This window comes from Protopterus annectens, chromosome 2.part0 (assembly GCF_019279795.1).
Source record: "Protopterus annectens isolate FY-2018-M chromosome 2.part0, PAN1.0, whole genome shotgun sequence".
NCBI lineage: Eukaryota > Metazoa > Chordata > Ceratodontiformes > Protopteridae > Protopterus > Protopterus annectens.
In genome coordinates, this window is record NC_056728.1 from 1310975702 (window position 1) to 1310992391 (window position 16690).

At 39.2% G+C, this 16690-nt stretch overlaps 1 protein-coding gene across 4 annotated transcripts in view; it reads right to left on the reverse strand.

The window, feature by feature from the left end:
• The window catches only part of NRBP1 (nuclear receptor binding protein 1), a 1787342-nt gene that overhangs the window by 457868 nt on the left and 1312784 nt on the right, over window positions 1-16690 (reverse strand). For all 4 annotated transcript variants that reach the window (XM_044061499.1, XM_044061500.1, XM_044061497.1 and 1 more), the window contains one exon: window positions 4015-4117. In XM_044061499.1, coding sequence (XP_043917434.1) covers window positions 4015-4117 — 103 coding nt within the window. The remainder of the gene's footprint in view (window positions 1-4014; window positions 4118-16690) is intronic.

Here is a 16690-nt window from a genome sequence, read left to right on the forward strand (position 1 = left end):
GGTCTGAGGGTGCCTCTATTTCTGGACCCATGCTGCAGGAAAAAGCAAGAAAGTTTCATGAGAAAATGAATGTTGAGGGTCAGTGTTCATTTTCATGTGGCTGGCTTACCCGATTCAAGGTTAGTCATAGCATCCGTAAGCAGAACTTGTCAGGTGAGCAGAAATCTGCTGATTTTGAGGCTGCAGCTTCATTTTCTGATGTGTTTAGTAAACTGGGTGCAGAAAATGCCTTGACCACAGAGCAGACTTACAATGCAGATGAGACTGCGTTAATGTGTTAGTGTCTGCCTAACTCTACTTGGGCTGGTGGTAATGAGAAGGTAACTCATGGGTTCAAGCTAAATAAAGACCAGATAACTGTGCTCATTTGTGCAAATGCATCTGAAATCATATAGTAAAGTTGTGTGTGACTGGGAAATTTGCTAAACAGAGGTGCTTTTAAAGGCATAACTAACCTCCCTGTAGATTGTCATGCACAGAGTAACAGTTGGATGGACGCAAACATTTTTACCAAGTGGTTCCATCATTTGTTTGTCACCAGTGTTAAAGAAAATTAATGAAAGAAGGGAATGCCAGAGAACAGTAAAGTTCTGTTGCTCCTGGATAACTGTCTCGCACATCGTCCCACTGAAGAACTCGTTAATGGCAACATTTTCATATGTTATTTTCCAGCATACATCACAAGTCTGATCCAACCAACAGATAACGGGGTGACACAAAATACGAAAATGTTTTACAGGTATGAATTCATGCAGAAAATGACTAATTTTGACGGGACAATTCTGGAGCGTCAGAAAAATATAATCTCAATGATGCTATCTACACTGAGTTGCGTTCAGAATTCTGTGAGAAGTGAAACATTACGGAAATGTTGCAGAAACTTGTGGCCAGCTGTGATGTTTATGGACTCCAACAATGACCAGGACTTTGAGGGGTTTCCAGACAACAGTGCAGCTGCCACTAGCAAAGTTTATGATGAAGTCGGAGTCAACTGAGACTGCTACTGACAAAATGAATTTGTCTCAAGATGAACTCTATGAATGGCTTGCTGTGGATAAAAGCTATTCCAGTAAGTCATACATTAAATACAGAAGACATCATAGACGCTGCTGTTAATCGTTGAAAAGTGAATGCTGCAAAGGAGGAAGAGAGTGAGGACGATGGGTGTGAGGTGGAAAAAGTATCCTGGCAGAGTGCTATTGCAGCATTTAAAACTGTAACAACTTTTGTAGAACAGCAACCCTTCTCTTCACTGCTCAGCATGTTTATGCAGCTGCACATCATGCAAAACCTGACTTTGCATGAGAGGCGTAGGGCCTACAAGCAAGCTGATATTCATAAATTATTCAAGAAAGCTGCATGCAAGTTTACCGGTACAGCATCATCTAGTGACATGGATCCTGTCCACCCAGTAAACTGTCTGCCCTACTGTAACAGTTGTGTGTGTGTGTGTTTAAGTAACTTGAAGATAACAAATTACATGTGAAGTTCATCAAGGCCTATTTTTAATATCAACTCTCAAGCAGACAGATGTTAAGGTCCCTTGAGAGTGCGATGTGTACTGTTTGACACTGCTGATACTAAGGCACTTTTCCTTAAGCCTCATATCATAAGTCAAGTTTCCATTACAGAGTTGGTAGTAATTTAGACAGATGTCAGATAGACCTAATGAGTTTAACTTGTTTTTGGCAGATGTTCCTGTAGTAACTGTAAACAATAACTCTGGTATTCATCTGAAATAAAATGCCTGGCAAGGATTTACTGTCTGTAAAATGCAAAAAATAACAGATGTTAGATACTGACTGTGCATGTTTTATTGGTAGGTGTTATTCTAATGGGCTTTTCAGTTCATGACCACAGTTAACTTACTCAGTTTCCTCTCATTTTCAAGTTATTTCTACTATTCTTACTTCTCAGGCTACAGTTTCCAGTTGCTATACTCTCCTGCTGTTATCTAAGTTCTTACTTTTTTTCCTCTCCTTTTTGTTGTGTGAACTTTATTAAAATCACTTACTGTATTCCCCACAGTAACCTGCAATGTCACATTCTGTGTACAGTACAGACTCTCTCATATGCATTTATTTGTTTTAATTGAAGAGCAACATTTTCTCTTGCGAATTATTTAATGGTCGGCAGTGTCTGTGGGGAAGGATGTGCATTACCCACAAAACAGAGAATGCTGTACATCTGTTTTGTATCTGTATTTTTGTGTATCTGATCATCTTGACTGCATTCAATTTGTTTTGTGCTGTATATTGTAGTTATTGATTGCATTCACAAGGCTGTTTTTACAATAAAACTGTGTTGCATTCAGTTACGTTAAGTTACACTAGTTTGTCTTTGTCTTAATTTGCTTTTAATTACTGTATTTCAGTATTAAAATCATATCACTACAGTGTTTATGATATGGTATGGTACAGTATGGGCTACAATATTCGTTAGGCCTAGTTTTAATAGTAACTCTCAAGCAACAAAAAACTACACTTATCCATCGTCTACCAAGCCCCATAGGTGCCAGTTAAATGAGAAAAAACTGTAGATGGAGCTAAAGATGCAATACCCAGTTTTTTTTTCTGTGGAGCTTGCTGCTTCTTAGGTTTCTCAATTCTTCCAGAACATCTGAAAAGAACTAATGTAATTCTACTTAGAGGATGCCCCCCCCACAAGCCAGTGCAAATGCATATTGCCTTACATAATCTTGACCTCTTCAATGTTGTTCATAAATAACATATTCTGGACAACCACAGTACATTTTTGAACACAACAGATACTGGAAACTGGCTGAAACAAAATGATAATGTGATGGATAAACTGCATTTTGGATGAAGAACTTGTTTAAAGGGGTACGTACAAGGTAGCATTTTTGACTAATGTTTAAAGTAACAGCTGCACCCAAGTATTGGACTACTTGTTCACATGGCTCTTATGCTCTTGAATGCACAATCTAATTCATGGCAATAACCTCAGAAGCAATTAAACTACTTGGAAGTAACTGTTGAGCACCACCACTATGAACAAAAATCATACTTTTGCATAAAGCATTGTACTATTAGAAAGATTAAGAGTCTATCAGTTAACTGGTGGCTCACAGCATATTTTTTAAAAGTCTGGGAATACATGGCAGCAGATATATATGCACAAACTAATACGGTTTCTGACATGATGCCTTGTTACACTTTCCTCATAGGATGTTACTAGCAGTATCACTTTTATAAATGCAAGCCAAAAACACACATACCAACTATCAATCTCTTAAGAAATGAAAGTTTAACATTTTCATTTCATGTTATATTAAACATTTTGCACCTTCAGAAGCACTTTTCTGCAAGGGACTGGGGACACATCATTGCAAACACCACAACGTCTATCATACCAAATGCACTACAAGCAAACTAATGTCATTAATGCACTAGAATTCAACCATTTTGCTGACTGCAGTGCATTCACTACTGCAATTTTCAGCAAAAGCATCTGAAATATTGTATAAATATAGATGCAAAAGTAACATACTGCTTTGGTATCTATACAGGTCAGCATTCAATATTTTTTTTCTTTTCCACTGATCATTGATACACTGCAGTGGTGTGCTGTGGTAGCACTGTCGCCTCACAGTAAGACGTTGTTCTGTTCGATTCTCAGTTAGAGCGTCTTCTGTGTGGAGACATCCGTGAATGGGCGTACCTTCGTTGAAGGTTGTGCGTCAGGGCCAGCAACTCGGCACGTAAAAATCTACTGCCAATCATTAGCGGACCGGAGTTCCGCTGAGGCGATCCCTAACCGGGAAAAGCCGAAAGACACAACGACATTGATTTAGCCTGGCGAATACCAGTGAATTATTATTGTGAAATGTACAGCTTAACAGTCCAATTTGTTGTTAGTACAAACAAGTTAAGGATTGAGTATGCAGATTGCAATCAACATTTAAAGTTCAATGAACAAATGTTGAGCTTTAATTTGGTTTGAAGAGTAGAAAAAGACAGTTTACACACAATCAGAGAAAGAAAAGGCACTTACATCAACTGCACTCCTTCCCGGTCAGGATGATTTATTTCTGCTAAGACTGCATTCATGTCCATGTTTTTGGTCATTTCTTCCAAAGCATTTTCTGGAATTACATCTGCACACATACATAAAAATTAAAAGTTTAATCCTGTAATACAACTGTAATACATCATGATATTGAATAATCCACTCTACACAACTTTTACTTCACTTCTGTATTTCTATACATTTTTTCCAGTAATTTACCAAATCAACTCCTCAAGATGACAAATTTTAGTTACGCCACCAAACTTTTCATGGTCATTCAGTTAACTACCAATCAACTCCTTTTCATCACCATTACTTTTTAATTGCATCACCAACACATAAAAGCTTAAATATGCAAGCATTCAATCTATTTGATAATCTTCATAATGGACTTAAGTGGCCCCAAATCAGCAGGATTTCCTCCCTCCCTTTTCCTTAGCTCAATACATCTTTAGTAGCCTACATCTGAAAAAACAATCACCTATAGGAACTCTGGCAAAGCAAACAGTGGAGGCTGCCACTGCTCTTGCTGAATGAGCCTTGGGTTTATGTGGAAGTACTAATCATTTTTATTGGTAGACAAAGGCAATGCAATCAGAAAGCTACCTGGACAATGGGACTTAAGAAACACCTTGCCCCATTTAACCTTTGAGAAGTTTATCAATTAAGTCAATTAATGGTGTACAGCTATCAAGTGCAAGACATATTCACCTTTGTTAGAAAACTTGGAAAGAAAACTGGAAAGTTAATGGTCTGAGTCAGGAACGTCTAAGATCCCACTTTAGGGAGAAAATTAAGGTTACTTCTAAGGGACACCCTATCCTTGTAAAAGATCAAGTGGGAGGTTTGCATGACATGCCTTGTATTTCTGAAATTCTTCTGGCAGGGGGTGACAGCCATGAGAAAAGTAATTTTCCAAAATAAAAACTTCAAATCTCCAGATGCTGCTGGTTCAAAACTTTTGGTCAAAGCCTGAAGCATTAGTGTAATATCTCGAGGAGGAATGAGATCTTTGATAGGGAGTCTAAGTAGAAAAATTCCATTTAAGAAGGTCTAGACAATTTTAAGGACACAATAGGGTTGTGAATTTCCCAAACATGAAAACTGGATATGCCTGTCAAATGAACTTGACTGGTACAGAAAAGTACAGTTGTGTACACTTACCATAAACGTAGATGCTCGAGTGTATTCACTGTTGCCGTCATTACATTTGGGTTATCTGCTTGCAGGTAGGTCGGCCTGATTAACAAAGTCTTGGGTCCTGCGTCGGTTGCTGTCCCTTCTTCCATGATGTCAGGTCGTCAGAGTATAAAACATGCAGCTGATGCCATTGCATCAGTTTTTCTTGGCCAAGATGGCAGGTGCCCCGCTAATGGGAAGCAATTAAATATAAAAGTACAATGATATACCTCCAACAAAAAAGCAAATACACGAAAAAGCTTTTAAGCATAGTAAAGGAAAGAAGAGGTATAACCAAAAGAAGTTAGGGGGCTGAAGGGAGGGTAACCAGGACTGCAACAGTGAATACACTCAAACATCTACATTTATGGTAAGTGTACACAACTGTACTATGTTCTTTGTGTTTCACTGTTGCAGTCGTTACATTTGGGTAGATTCCCAAACCTATGGTTGGGAGGAGGAGGAATTTAAATAGCATTAGGACCAGCTATAAGGCCCTGCAAGACTGCAGTGGCAAAGCCAGCTTTGGATTTAGAGAAAACTGGCAAATGATGATGCTTGGTGAAAGTATGTACAGAACTCCAGGTAGCAACTTCTAGGATGTCCCAGGTAGGGACGCCTCTGAGAAAGGCTGTAGAGGTAAGATGCAGCCCTGGTGGAGTGAGGTCTGATCCCCTGGGGGATAGGTTTTCCATGGTGCTTATAGCAGAAAAAAATGCAATGGCCTATCCATTTAGAAATGGTTTGCTTTGAAATAGTCTTGCCCTCTGCCCCTGCAGCAAATGCCACCAGCAGTTGTTCAGATTTCCTTTGAGGTTTAGTCCTGTCCAAGTAGAATCCAAGTTGTTTGTGCAAATCTAAAGAATGCAGTATCCATTCCCCTTTGTTCTGTGGATTGGGAAATAAGGTTGGCAAATGAATAGACTGATTAAGAGCCACACTGGATACCACCCTGGGCATGAAGGATGGATTACTTCTGAGGGACACCCTGTCCGCATGAAAGATGATGAAAGGCTCCACTGCCATAAGGGCCTGTAATTCAGATACCATTCTAGCTGAAGTGATTGCTAAAAGGAAAGCTGTTTTCCAAGAAAGAAATTTTAAGTCCGCAGTAGCAGCTGGTTCGAAAGGAGGTAGAGTGAGCTTCTCCAAAACAAAGTTAAGGTCCCAGGCAGGGGTTGGAGCTCTCCTGGGTGGTCTCAAAATTTTGGACCCTCTGAGGAACTGCTTGAGCAGTGGATGAGAGAAGAGGGGAGGTTCTGTGTTATAATGAGCTGAAATGGCTGAGGCATTGCTTTTTAATGGAGGAAAAAGACAGGCCCTTGTGAAGCATCTCAGTTAAGTATTGTAAAATCTGAGGTAAACTGGGCGCTGCTGTGCTCATCCCTTGAGATTGGTTCCAGGCACAGAATCTTTTCAAATTTTCAGCATAAGATTTTCTAGTACTACGCTTCCTTGCCTCTAAAATGCTATCCATCACAGGTTTACTTGAGGGATGGTAAAGGAGAGATTAGGTAATTAGCCAGGCTGCAAGGTTCAGTGTTAGAAGCTGAGGGTGCAGAATCTGGTTCTCCTGCTGGGACAACAGGGAAGGAGTCTGAGGCAGGTGCCATGGGGGTAACCATGACGCACTGTGCAGGAGGGGGTACCAGTGTTGGTGTGGCCAGTTTGGAGCAATCAAAATCATCCTTGGTTTGTCCGGTTTGATTTTTAGTAGTACTTTGGAGAGCAGAGGCAGAGACGGGAAGGCAGAGACTGACAGGTTTTTCCAGCTGAAGGAAAGAGCATCCACTTTCCAGGCTTATTTGCGGGGAGTCCTTCTGCAAAATTTGCCCAATTGGTAAATCTGGGGAGAGGCAAATGGGTCTATATCTGGGCTCCCCCATTTGCTTGTCAACATGTTGAAAATCTTTGGTTCCATTTTCCACTCGTGTAGGTCCATTAGGTTTCTGCTTAGTCCATCTGCCAGTGTATTTAATTTTCCTGGCAGGAATTGAGCTTGTAGGTGCACTTGGTAGCTCAAGGCTGTGTTCCACAATGCCATAGCTAGTCTGCAGAGGGGTAAAAATGTGTACCCCCTCTGCTTGTTTATGTACCACATAACAGTGGTGTCATCCATCTTTACCATTAGTTGTCCTGGAAGAATGTGGTCCTTGAAGGCCATCAGAGCATTCTGTACAGCTAACATTTCTTTATGCTTGATATGCAGGTGCATTTGACTTGGGTTCCATTTGCCCTGAATGCACTTCCCTGCCAGGTGAGGCCCCCATGCATAGTCAGATGCATCTGTTGTTAGGGTTTGGGCGGCAGGGGGTAGAGTGAATGGTAGTCCCTTGTTTTGGTGGCAGGCCTCCGCCCAACAAAGGAACTCTAACTGTAGGCAAGGTATGACAGGAATCATTGCTTCTAGATCCTGGGAATGTGGAAACCATAGGCTTTTTAGATACCACTGTAGTTTCCTCATATGCAGTTTTGCATATGGAATTATAAGAATGCAGGAGGCTATGAACCCCGAGGCTTGCAGCATTTGTCTTGCAGAAAGAAGGGTTTTTGTGGCCACTTGTTTGAAATAGGTTGTCAAATGAATTTGTTTCTCTGGCGTGAGGCAAGTCATCTGGGAAGTTGTAGTCAAGCTTTCTCCCAGGAATATAATTTGTTGACAAGGTACCAGGTGAGATTTCTTTTTGTTTATGGTGTACCCCAGACAGGTTAGAACCCTTCGTAAAAAGGCCAGATGATTCAAAAGTATGTCCTGGCTTTCTAAATTAAACAATCGTCCAGGTATGGGTATATTTGAATATTTGTTTGCCTGCAAAATGCAATAGCTGGAGCTATGCACTTTGTGAATACCCTGGGCGCAAGTAGATAAGCTTAAGGGCAGTGCAGAGAACTGATAGTGTGTGTAGTCTGCTTTGAAGCAAAGGTATCTTCTGCAAGATTCCCTGATTGGGATGTGCAGGTATGCTTCTTTTAAATGTAGTGTTGCCAACCAGGCGTCTTCGCTTAACAAAGGAAGCAATTGGTGAAGAGTCGGCATCTTGAATTTTGGAATCTCCAAAAAGGTGTTAGACCGGTCCAGGATAGGACGTCATGAATTGTCTTTTCTGGGTACCAGGAAAAGTCTCGAGTAGAAACCTTGTCCCTTTTCCTCTTCTGGTACCAATTGAATAGCCCCCATGCTTAAGAGAGAAAGTACTTGTTTTTGGGCCTTTGCCCACTGATTTGGAGGTAGGTCCAGCCACCCATTTGGTGTTGGTAATGTGGGGAAGTGAAATCTGTATCCCTGGGATACTATATTTAAAACCCATTTGTCCTGGGTAATGAGTTCTCGGTTCTTTGCATGAAGAGCAATCTTTCCCCCCAAAGGGGCAGTCAGTTGATAAGTGCTTGGAAATTTTAAAAGAAAGTCATTGAGACAGTTTACCATAAGGGGAAGTCTTATTACTCCCAGATATGGAAGTGGAGGCCCCAATGCTTAGTCCTGTGTGTCCCCTGGGACTGAAACTTGGGGTTTCTGCTGTGTCTGGGTTTGGCTTGAGAAGACCTGGAAGGGGCTGGAAAGGACCAATTTTTAGAGGGCCAGTGCCTACTAAATCTAGGAGGCTGAACTTGTAAGAAATCTTTAATAGTTTGCATAGATTTAGCTTCATCTTCCATCTTTTTAAGAACTTTCTCAGCCTTGTTGCCAAACAGGTGGTCCTGATTTAAGGGAGCATCCAACAATTTAGCTTTAACATGATCAGGTAAAGATTGCTCCTTAAGCCAAGCATACCTTCTGAGCACAGACCCAGTAACAGCAGCCCTGCAAGAGGCCTCTAATGAATCAAAACCACATTGCAAAGTATGTTTTCCAACCTGTTCAGCAGAATGCAGTAAATCCTGTAATTCTTTATTTTCCACACAATCAGGAATCAACATAATTTGCTGTTTAAGCAATCCAATAACATGTTGCTGATACTTTAACATATGAAACTGGCACTTTAAAGCCCTAATGGCAAAGGTTGCAGAAGTGTAAACCTTCTTACCCATCTTATCCAGCGCCCTGGAGTCTCTATCAGAAGGGGTAGGATTTTTAGCAGTAGAAGCCTTAATGCCCTTGGGCCCCTGAGAAATAGTCTCTGGATCCGCAATAGGATTTTTAAAAAGGAACTTGTGTGACTCAGGGACCCTGTAGTATCGGTCAGGTTTTCTGGGAGCAGGAGGCAAGGAATCAGGGGCCATACTAGATTCTGAAAACACATCAACAATGTCTAGAACAGGCGGTATAGCCAAAGGCATATGCTGAGGAAGGAGGAAATCCCTAACCCTCTTTTTAGATTCAGAAAAATTCTGACTTTCCCAGTGGAAATGTTCCTTTAAGGTATGCAAAGTTTCCCCAAAAGAAAAATCCTCAGGGGGAGAAGCAGAAGGAATGGAATTCCTCTGCATCAGAGTCCTCATAAGTAGGTACAGACAAATCCTGTTCATTGGAAGAGTCAGAAGAAATAGAGTCCTGTTCAGAAGATTCATAGTCAATTTCAGGCCTAGGCCTCCAAGAAGGGGGGGGGGGGGTTGATTATCTCTGATTAGAGTAATTAAATCTTCAGCCATTTTGATAATTTGTTTTTTAGGCATAGGGACCTGCACATGTGGCCTGGGTATCGTTTTTTTAGACATAGATCGAGATTTTGGCCTTAATATTGAAGATGGTGTCAGTTTAATATACAAATCTGTAGGCCCGAATACACCTTCAGAAGCCGGTGCCTGCACAGCGGCTCCAGACCCATCCAAGGTAGAGACATCCACGGGTTCCATATTTGAAGCATCTCGCGGCATACCGGACTCCGAATGGGTCTCAGTAGAGGCCTGCAAATCAGAAGTAGCGGGTATCAGGGGCTGCAAAAGCGTCTCACTGAGTACCGGCGAACTGGCGACTGAAGCGTTGTCGGCAGTTTTGGACCTCAACGGCCTGTCTCTTTCTTTGCGTTTTTTCGGTATTTCGGTAGTCAAATTGCTAACCGACCTAATTTCTGGATAATTAAACCATGATCCAAAACATTTAGAAGCAAAAACATATCGACGATGGATAGCGCTGATTAAATAAAGCGCAGAACTGGCAACAAGGTACGTCGTGGTCAGAGCCTAGGCAAGGAATACAGTACAAATGGAAATCCTTATGAGGTATTTGCTTCCCACAAGTAATACAATTATTAACTTTTATTGACATCGGTAAGGAGCAAGAAAAAAATTTCCACAACAGGGTACTTAGCTTTTTAGTTGAAGACTTCGGTACTGAAACTCGAAAACGAAAATTTCAGGAGTCGGCCGACCAGCACTTGCGAACTGCTTCTGCTTCGGGCACCACACGGCAAGAAAGACTGATGTAATAGCGTCGGCTGCATGTTTTATACCCCCGACGACCTGACGTCATGGAAGAAGGGACAACAACCGATGCAGGACCCAAGACTTTGTTAATCAGGCCGACTGAGGGGAACCTGCCAGCAGATTACGTTTGGATGGGAGAAAGGAAATTCACCCCAGGGATCACGTCAGTCGCCCTGCTAGACAGGGGTCCAGGAAAGTAAATAATGTGGGAAGAAATAGCCAGGGAATTGTTATGGCTAGGCTTGTATAGGCCCTAGGGCTGATAGCCTAGTACCAACCTATGAACCTATGAACCTATAATGACCGCAACAGTGAAACACGAAGAACATCAGTCATCGCTAAGGATCTAATAAAAGTAGAATCCACCAACTGCAGGTACAAATGAATCAGGTCCCAGAATGTGAAGCAAATTGTAGTTTAATTCCACTGCGTGTCAGGTACAATAGCAGCAAAAGGAAGAACAATGTCCACAAAGTCACAAGCAGCAAAAAATACGTTTGTTAAGACACAACGTTTCGTCATCAACTTCATCAGTAATGACCAGCATGGTACAAACTTTCCTTATATAGTGTGTTCTCTCCAATTGACATTTAAATTAGCCAATCATGCTGTGAAATGCAGAAGAATTACCCTAAATAATTTTAATACTAAAAATGACCATAATAACCAATAAGTGTATTTAAATATCATTTCAAATGTTAAGCGCATATCAACTTTAAAATGCATACATATTCATTAGAAATAAATATAATTTTAATCAAGATAACTTAAAATATTTTAATTTCATCACTGATAGTGCATAAATTCTTATCCTTTATATAGTAGTTTACACCATCTAGTGGTCAAGTATAAGAACACAATAAAATACAAAATACTTTAATGATAAATAGTTTAAAATGTTTAAAATATACAGTTATTTGTAACTATTCATTTTGTTGCCAAACCAATAGATTTTAAAGGAATTGATATAGATGTTGTAAAATTTGTTAAAAAAGTTTCATAGGAAAAAAGCGTTACCCATATTAAAAATGTACTAAAATGTTTCCTAGAGCTTTGCTGCCCTTAATTTAAGTACTGGTGCAAGAGACACCATATCGTTTAGTCCCAAATTTCTACCCGAATCAAGAATTAATTGCCAGTGTAACTCCCTGTATTCAATCAGCGTTTCCCACATACCACCTCTGGGGTTGTGGGGAACCACTTCAAGCACAAAAAATTGATAACCTGTTTGACATTTCATAGAATGTTTACTCAATGCATTTTTGTCTTTTTTCATTCTGACGTCATAAAGGTGCTCATAAATCCTTTGTTTAAGCTTTCTCTCGCTTTTTCCAACATAAAAGGAAGAACATTTCTTGCATATGGCAATATAAATAATACCACTGGTATCACAATTTGCAAAACTATCTAAAAATAGTGTCTTATTTCTTGCCTCTAAAAAAATTGAATTACCAGTCTGTAAATAGGTGCAATAATTACATCTACCGCATTTAAACAGTCCTTTCTTGGCTTTACTATTCCTACTTATTCTATTTAATTTTTTACCATATTCTAGGATGTTCTTTATGTTTCTCCCTTTTCGATAGGTGTATGTTACTTCTTTGTCAAAAATGCCTTCCAAATCCGAAATTTCTGAAAAGGCATTCCATTCTTTGGCAAAAATTTCTTTGATTAAAACTGAATGTTCATTAAAAGTGGTGACTAACCCTGCACTATATTGATCAGAATCAACATTTGTTTTTTGCCCCATTATGATTGTGTCTTTCTTACCTAAAATGGGTGCAAAAGGACCTTTCCTTTTCTTGTTTACTTCTTCTAAAATACTGTTAAAGTAGTCATATGAATAACCTCTCTTAACAAAAAATTCTCTAAGTACGTTAACTTCATTAATAAATTCATCATCCTCAGATGTCATTCTACTTGTACGAACTAGTTGCCCTTTTACAACTCCTTTTTTCTGAAACGGAGGATGACAACTACTAAAGTGTAAATAGCTGTTACAAAATGTCTCCTTTCTATATATCTTTGATGTGAACTTTCCATCTTTTTTACTAATATTGACATCTAAATAATTCAATGTGTTTGAGTCAAAGTTCTGAGTGAATTTTAAAAAGTTTGTAGTTTGGTTGACGTAGTCAACCAACTTGTCAAAACTACATTTGTTCCCTTTCCAGAAAAAACAAAGGTCATCGAGAAATCTTGTATATAGTACCCATTGGTCACTGAAATGTGAATTAAGCAAAAATGTTTCCTCCCAAAATGCCATGATTATATTGGCATAAGTTGGTGCACAATGTGCCCCCATAGCTACTCCTTTTTCTTGTCTGTAGTATTCCCCTTGAAAATAAATAAAGTTATTTTTTAACACTGTTTCCATTAGGGTTAAGGTATTTCTAAATTCTCCATGTGTCAGTTTCTTGCTAGCTATTAAAGCTTCTTCAAACCAATATAGCCCTGTTTCATGTGGAATACTACCAAAAAGGTCAACTACATCCATCGTACCAAAATTCATATTTTCACTGTACAAAGATGATTCTATTTTCCTTAGAAAGTCCCACGAATCTTTGAGAATACAGTCTCTTCCTTCTAGTACTTTTTTGGCTTTCAAATCAACATATTTTGCCAAAGGGGCTGTGGCCGACCCTTCTGCCGACACTATAGGCCTTAAAGGGGGGTCTGTACTATCTTTGTGTACTTTGGGGATGCCAAAAATACATGGGACCTTAGGCTTCTCAACTGTCAAAAACATGTGAGTTTCTTTGTTAATAGAACCTTCAAACAATAGGTCGTTCAGTAGCACATGTATCATTTTGTAGGCTATACTGACTTCGTTCAGTGATACTCTAGTGTATTTGTTATCATCATTCAATATATCTAACATTTTACTTTCATATTCTATAGCTTGCATAACAACCACTCCCCCTCCTTTATCCGGTTTCATCACCCTCAGTTCACTATTATTGCTGACCTCTCTTAATGTATTAAACTCCTCTGGAGACAGGTTTGGATGTGTACGCTTGTTTGTTAGTTGCTTTCTAACTTCATTTTCAATTTTGATTTCAAAATTTCTTAACTGAGGGTGTAAGGGAGGGTTGAAAACGCTTTTACACCTTAGTACTTCATTGTTAGGCTGACTAGTCTTTCCTTTAAAAAATAATTCAAGGTTCTTTTTCCTGGTAAAAAGCTTAATGTCAATTAATAATCTAGATATGTCTACTCTTTGTCTGGGGACAAACGTAAAGCCTTTTGAAAATAAATTGAACCAAGAGGCATCAACCTTTACATTAGAGTAGTTGTAAATGTTAAAGCCATTGTGTGACCAAATGTTACCACTGTTGGTAATACCAGTACTTAATTCCACCTCTCCTCCCTTCTCACAAATGGTCTCTCCCCCCTCCCCATGTAGTTTTTTGAATTATAGTAAACCTTTTCTTGATTCATCAGCCTTTCTGATCTCCTAAGTGGGGGGAATTCTTCATTGTTATTAGTTTGATCATAAACTTCGGTCATTTCACCCTCTTCCCACTCAGCCTCAAAAGTTGGTTGTTTGTTCCAGTTACCATATTTTTGCCTAGGAACATACCTAGGTTTGGGGTAATGAATCTTGTTTTTATATTCTTCAAGATCCCTCTTGATTTTCCTAAATTTCCTGTCCTGAACTTCGTTACATTTGCTTTCAATGTTCTTAAACAATGTATGATATTTACTTCTCTCAGTGTCAATAGTGAATTTTAAATCAGTAATAATGGATTTAATATTTTCAATATATGTTAGTAACTTTTCCATCAAAAATCATTATTTCTAATAATGGCTTTCATTATTGCAAAACCGCAATTATCAAATACTTCAATCAAATCCTTGTGGAATTCAGATCCATCTATAACATTATTGGGAAATTTACAGACTCTAAGACCTTTAGGAACACTCTTAGCTGCTAAACAATGTTTAAGATATGCATTGTCCATATCAAGGGTTTTGTGTTTGAATATAAAAAATTCTAAATCACTTAACATTTTAGAGTATGATGCACTCGATGTCCCACAAGTGTGTTCTTTGTTAAAGTCAAATTTTAACTTTAACATTTCAGATACCAAGTTTTGAGTACCTGTTGCTTTTGGTATTCTGTCCTCCATCGCCCGAAATTGGCGCCTTTGACTCTTCGGTCTTACTGTTCTGTTTTCCAATTCACTACCATGGTCCAACGTAATGTGAGGAAAACCATCCAAACTGTTTACACTGTTCTCCTCACCATCCGAAATAGAGTTAGTTTGTTTGGATACATCCAAATGCCTCGCGGTTCGCCCTGCGATTAGTTCCCTTTCTTCCTGGTTCCCTGGTAGGGGAAGTGACGAAACTAACGTGGCCATGGATTGGCTAAGGGGTGTGAGTAACCCCACAAGCTGTGTTAGCTGTCCTATTAGTTTGCGTAATTCGCCGGTCTCATTGCTTCTGAATCCCTGATCTGCACCCAAAAGAGGCTCCATAAAAACTCGTAAACACAACCAGAGCCAAGGCGGAAAGTAAAACTAATAAAAGTAGAATCCACCAACTGCAGGTACAAATGAATCAGGTCCCAGAATGTGAAGCAAATTGTAGTTTAATTCCACTGCGTGTCAGGTACAATAGCAGCAAAAGGAAGAACTTTCGCTAAGGATCGCTAAGGATCTAGCTGTATGTTTTTTACCATCTATAGAGTTGTTTCTGAATAAATGTGAGCAAGATTTAATTAATGTAAATGCCAAACGAACTTTAACTTGTAGTAAGCATTTTGTGAATTTGACACACACAGAGAGATGCCCTGAAGATGCTAAGGGAGAATGTTAACATCCAAATTAGACCTGCTGATAAGGGAGGGGGCATTGTTGTGTTTGATAAAGTAATGTACGAACAGAAGATGTTTGCCAAGCTGTCTGATGAACGTGTCTATGTTAAATTGCAATCTGCTTCGCAATACACACTTTACAGTTATACCTAATATTGAAGGTGTTGAGGCAGTGAGATTGTTTTTACACAAGTATAGTGATTATTCACATGATGTGATTTTTTGATCTGTACACTTTTGGATATCATTCTTGAGAACAATGCATTCATGTTCAATGAGTGTATTTATCTTCAGAAGGTTGGCGTGGCTATGGGCACATCTTGTGCCAAGAGCTACGCCAACCTTGTAATGGCCAACCGGGAGGATGAATTTGTATTGGCTACCCAATTCACAATTAAGATTTTTAGAAGATATGTGGACCTTGTAATGGCCAGCCGGGAGGATGAATTTGTATTGGCTACCCAATTCTTCACAATTAAGATTTTTAGAAGATTTGTGGATGACATCTTTTTCTATGGGATGGGACTGTCTCTTTGCTTAATTCCTTTATATATTATCTTGAGTCTACTACTAGTTTTTTGAGGTTTTCGATTAATGCACATATGGAATGTATAGATTTTTTAGATGTCCATCTATATAAGAATGTTAGTGGATTATTACAAACCTCAATCTTTAGAAAAACCTGTAGGAGGAATACCTTGCTCCATCGTACTAGTATGCATCCTGCACATGTTTTTAAGAACATAGCTAATAATCAAGCCTTTAGGACTTCAAGATTGCATACTAATAATGAAGTTTTAGATGCTGCTTTAGGTACACTGAAACAAGAGTTACAAGCACGAGGCTATTCTGCTAAAGAGGTAAATCTTGCAGTGAAAGATGTGTGTACAGCTAGATCTGATTCAGCTAGACCTTTTTTGTAGAAATGATATTCCATGTGTCAGGAACAGTGTTTCTGATAGGAATCAGGTTAGACTTGTCATTACGTTTACTAGTGATACTGGGGCTATTTGTGAGGTGATACGTAGAAATTGGCCTATACTTCCCTCAGGCAGCTCTGTTTTCAGATACTGTAGGTACTACACCATGCTTTTGTTTTAAAAATGGTATGTCCCTTAAGAAACAACTTTGTTATGGGAAAAGCAGTAATACCAGATCTTTATCTGTTAGATGAGGTACTTTTATGTGTAGGAATTGTGCTGCATGTCATTATATTTCGGATGTTAAAATATTTGCACATCCATCTAATGGTTTTGTTTTTAATCCCAGGTTTTATACAGAATGCACTAGTAAACA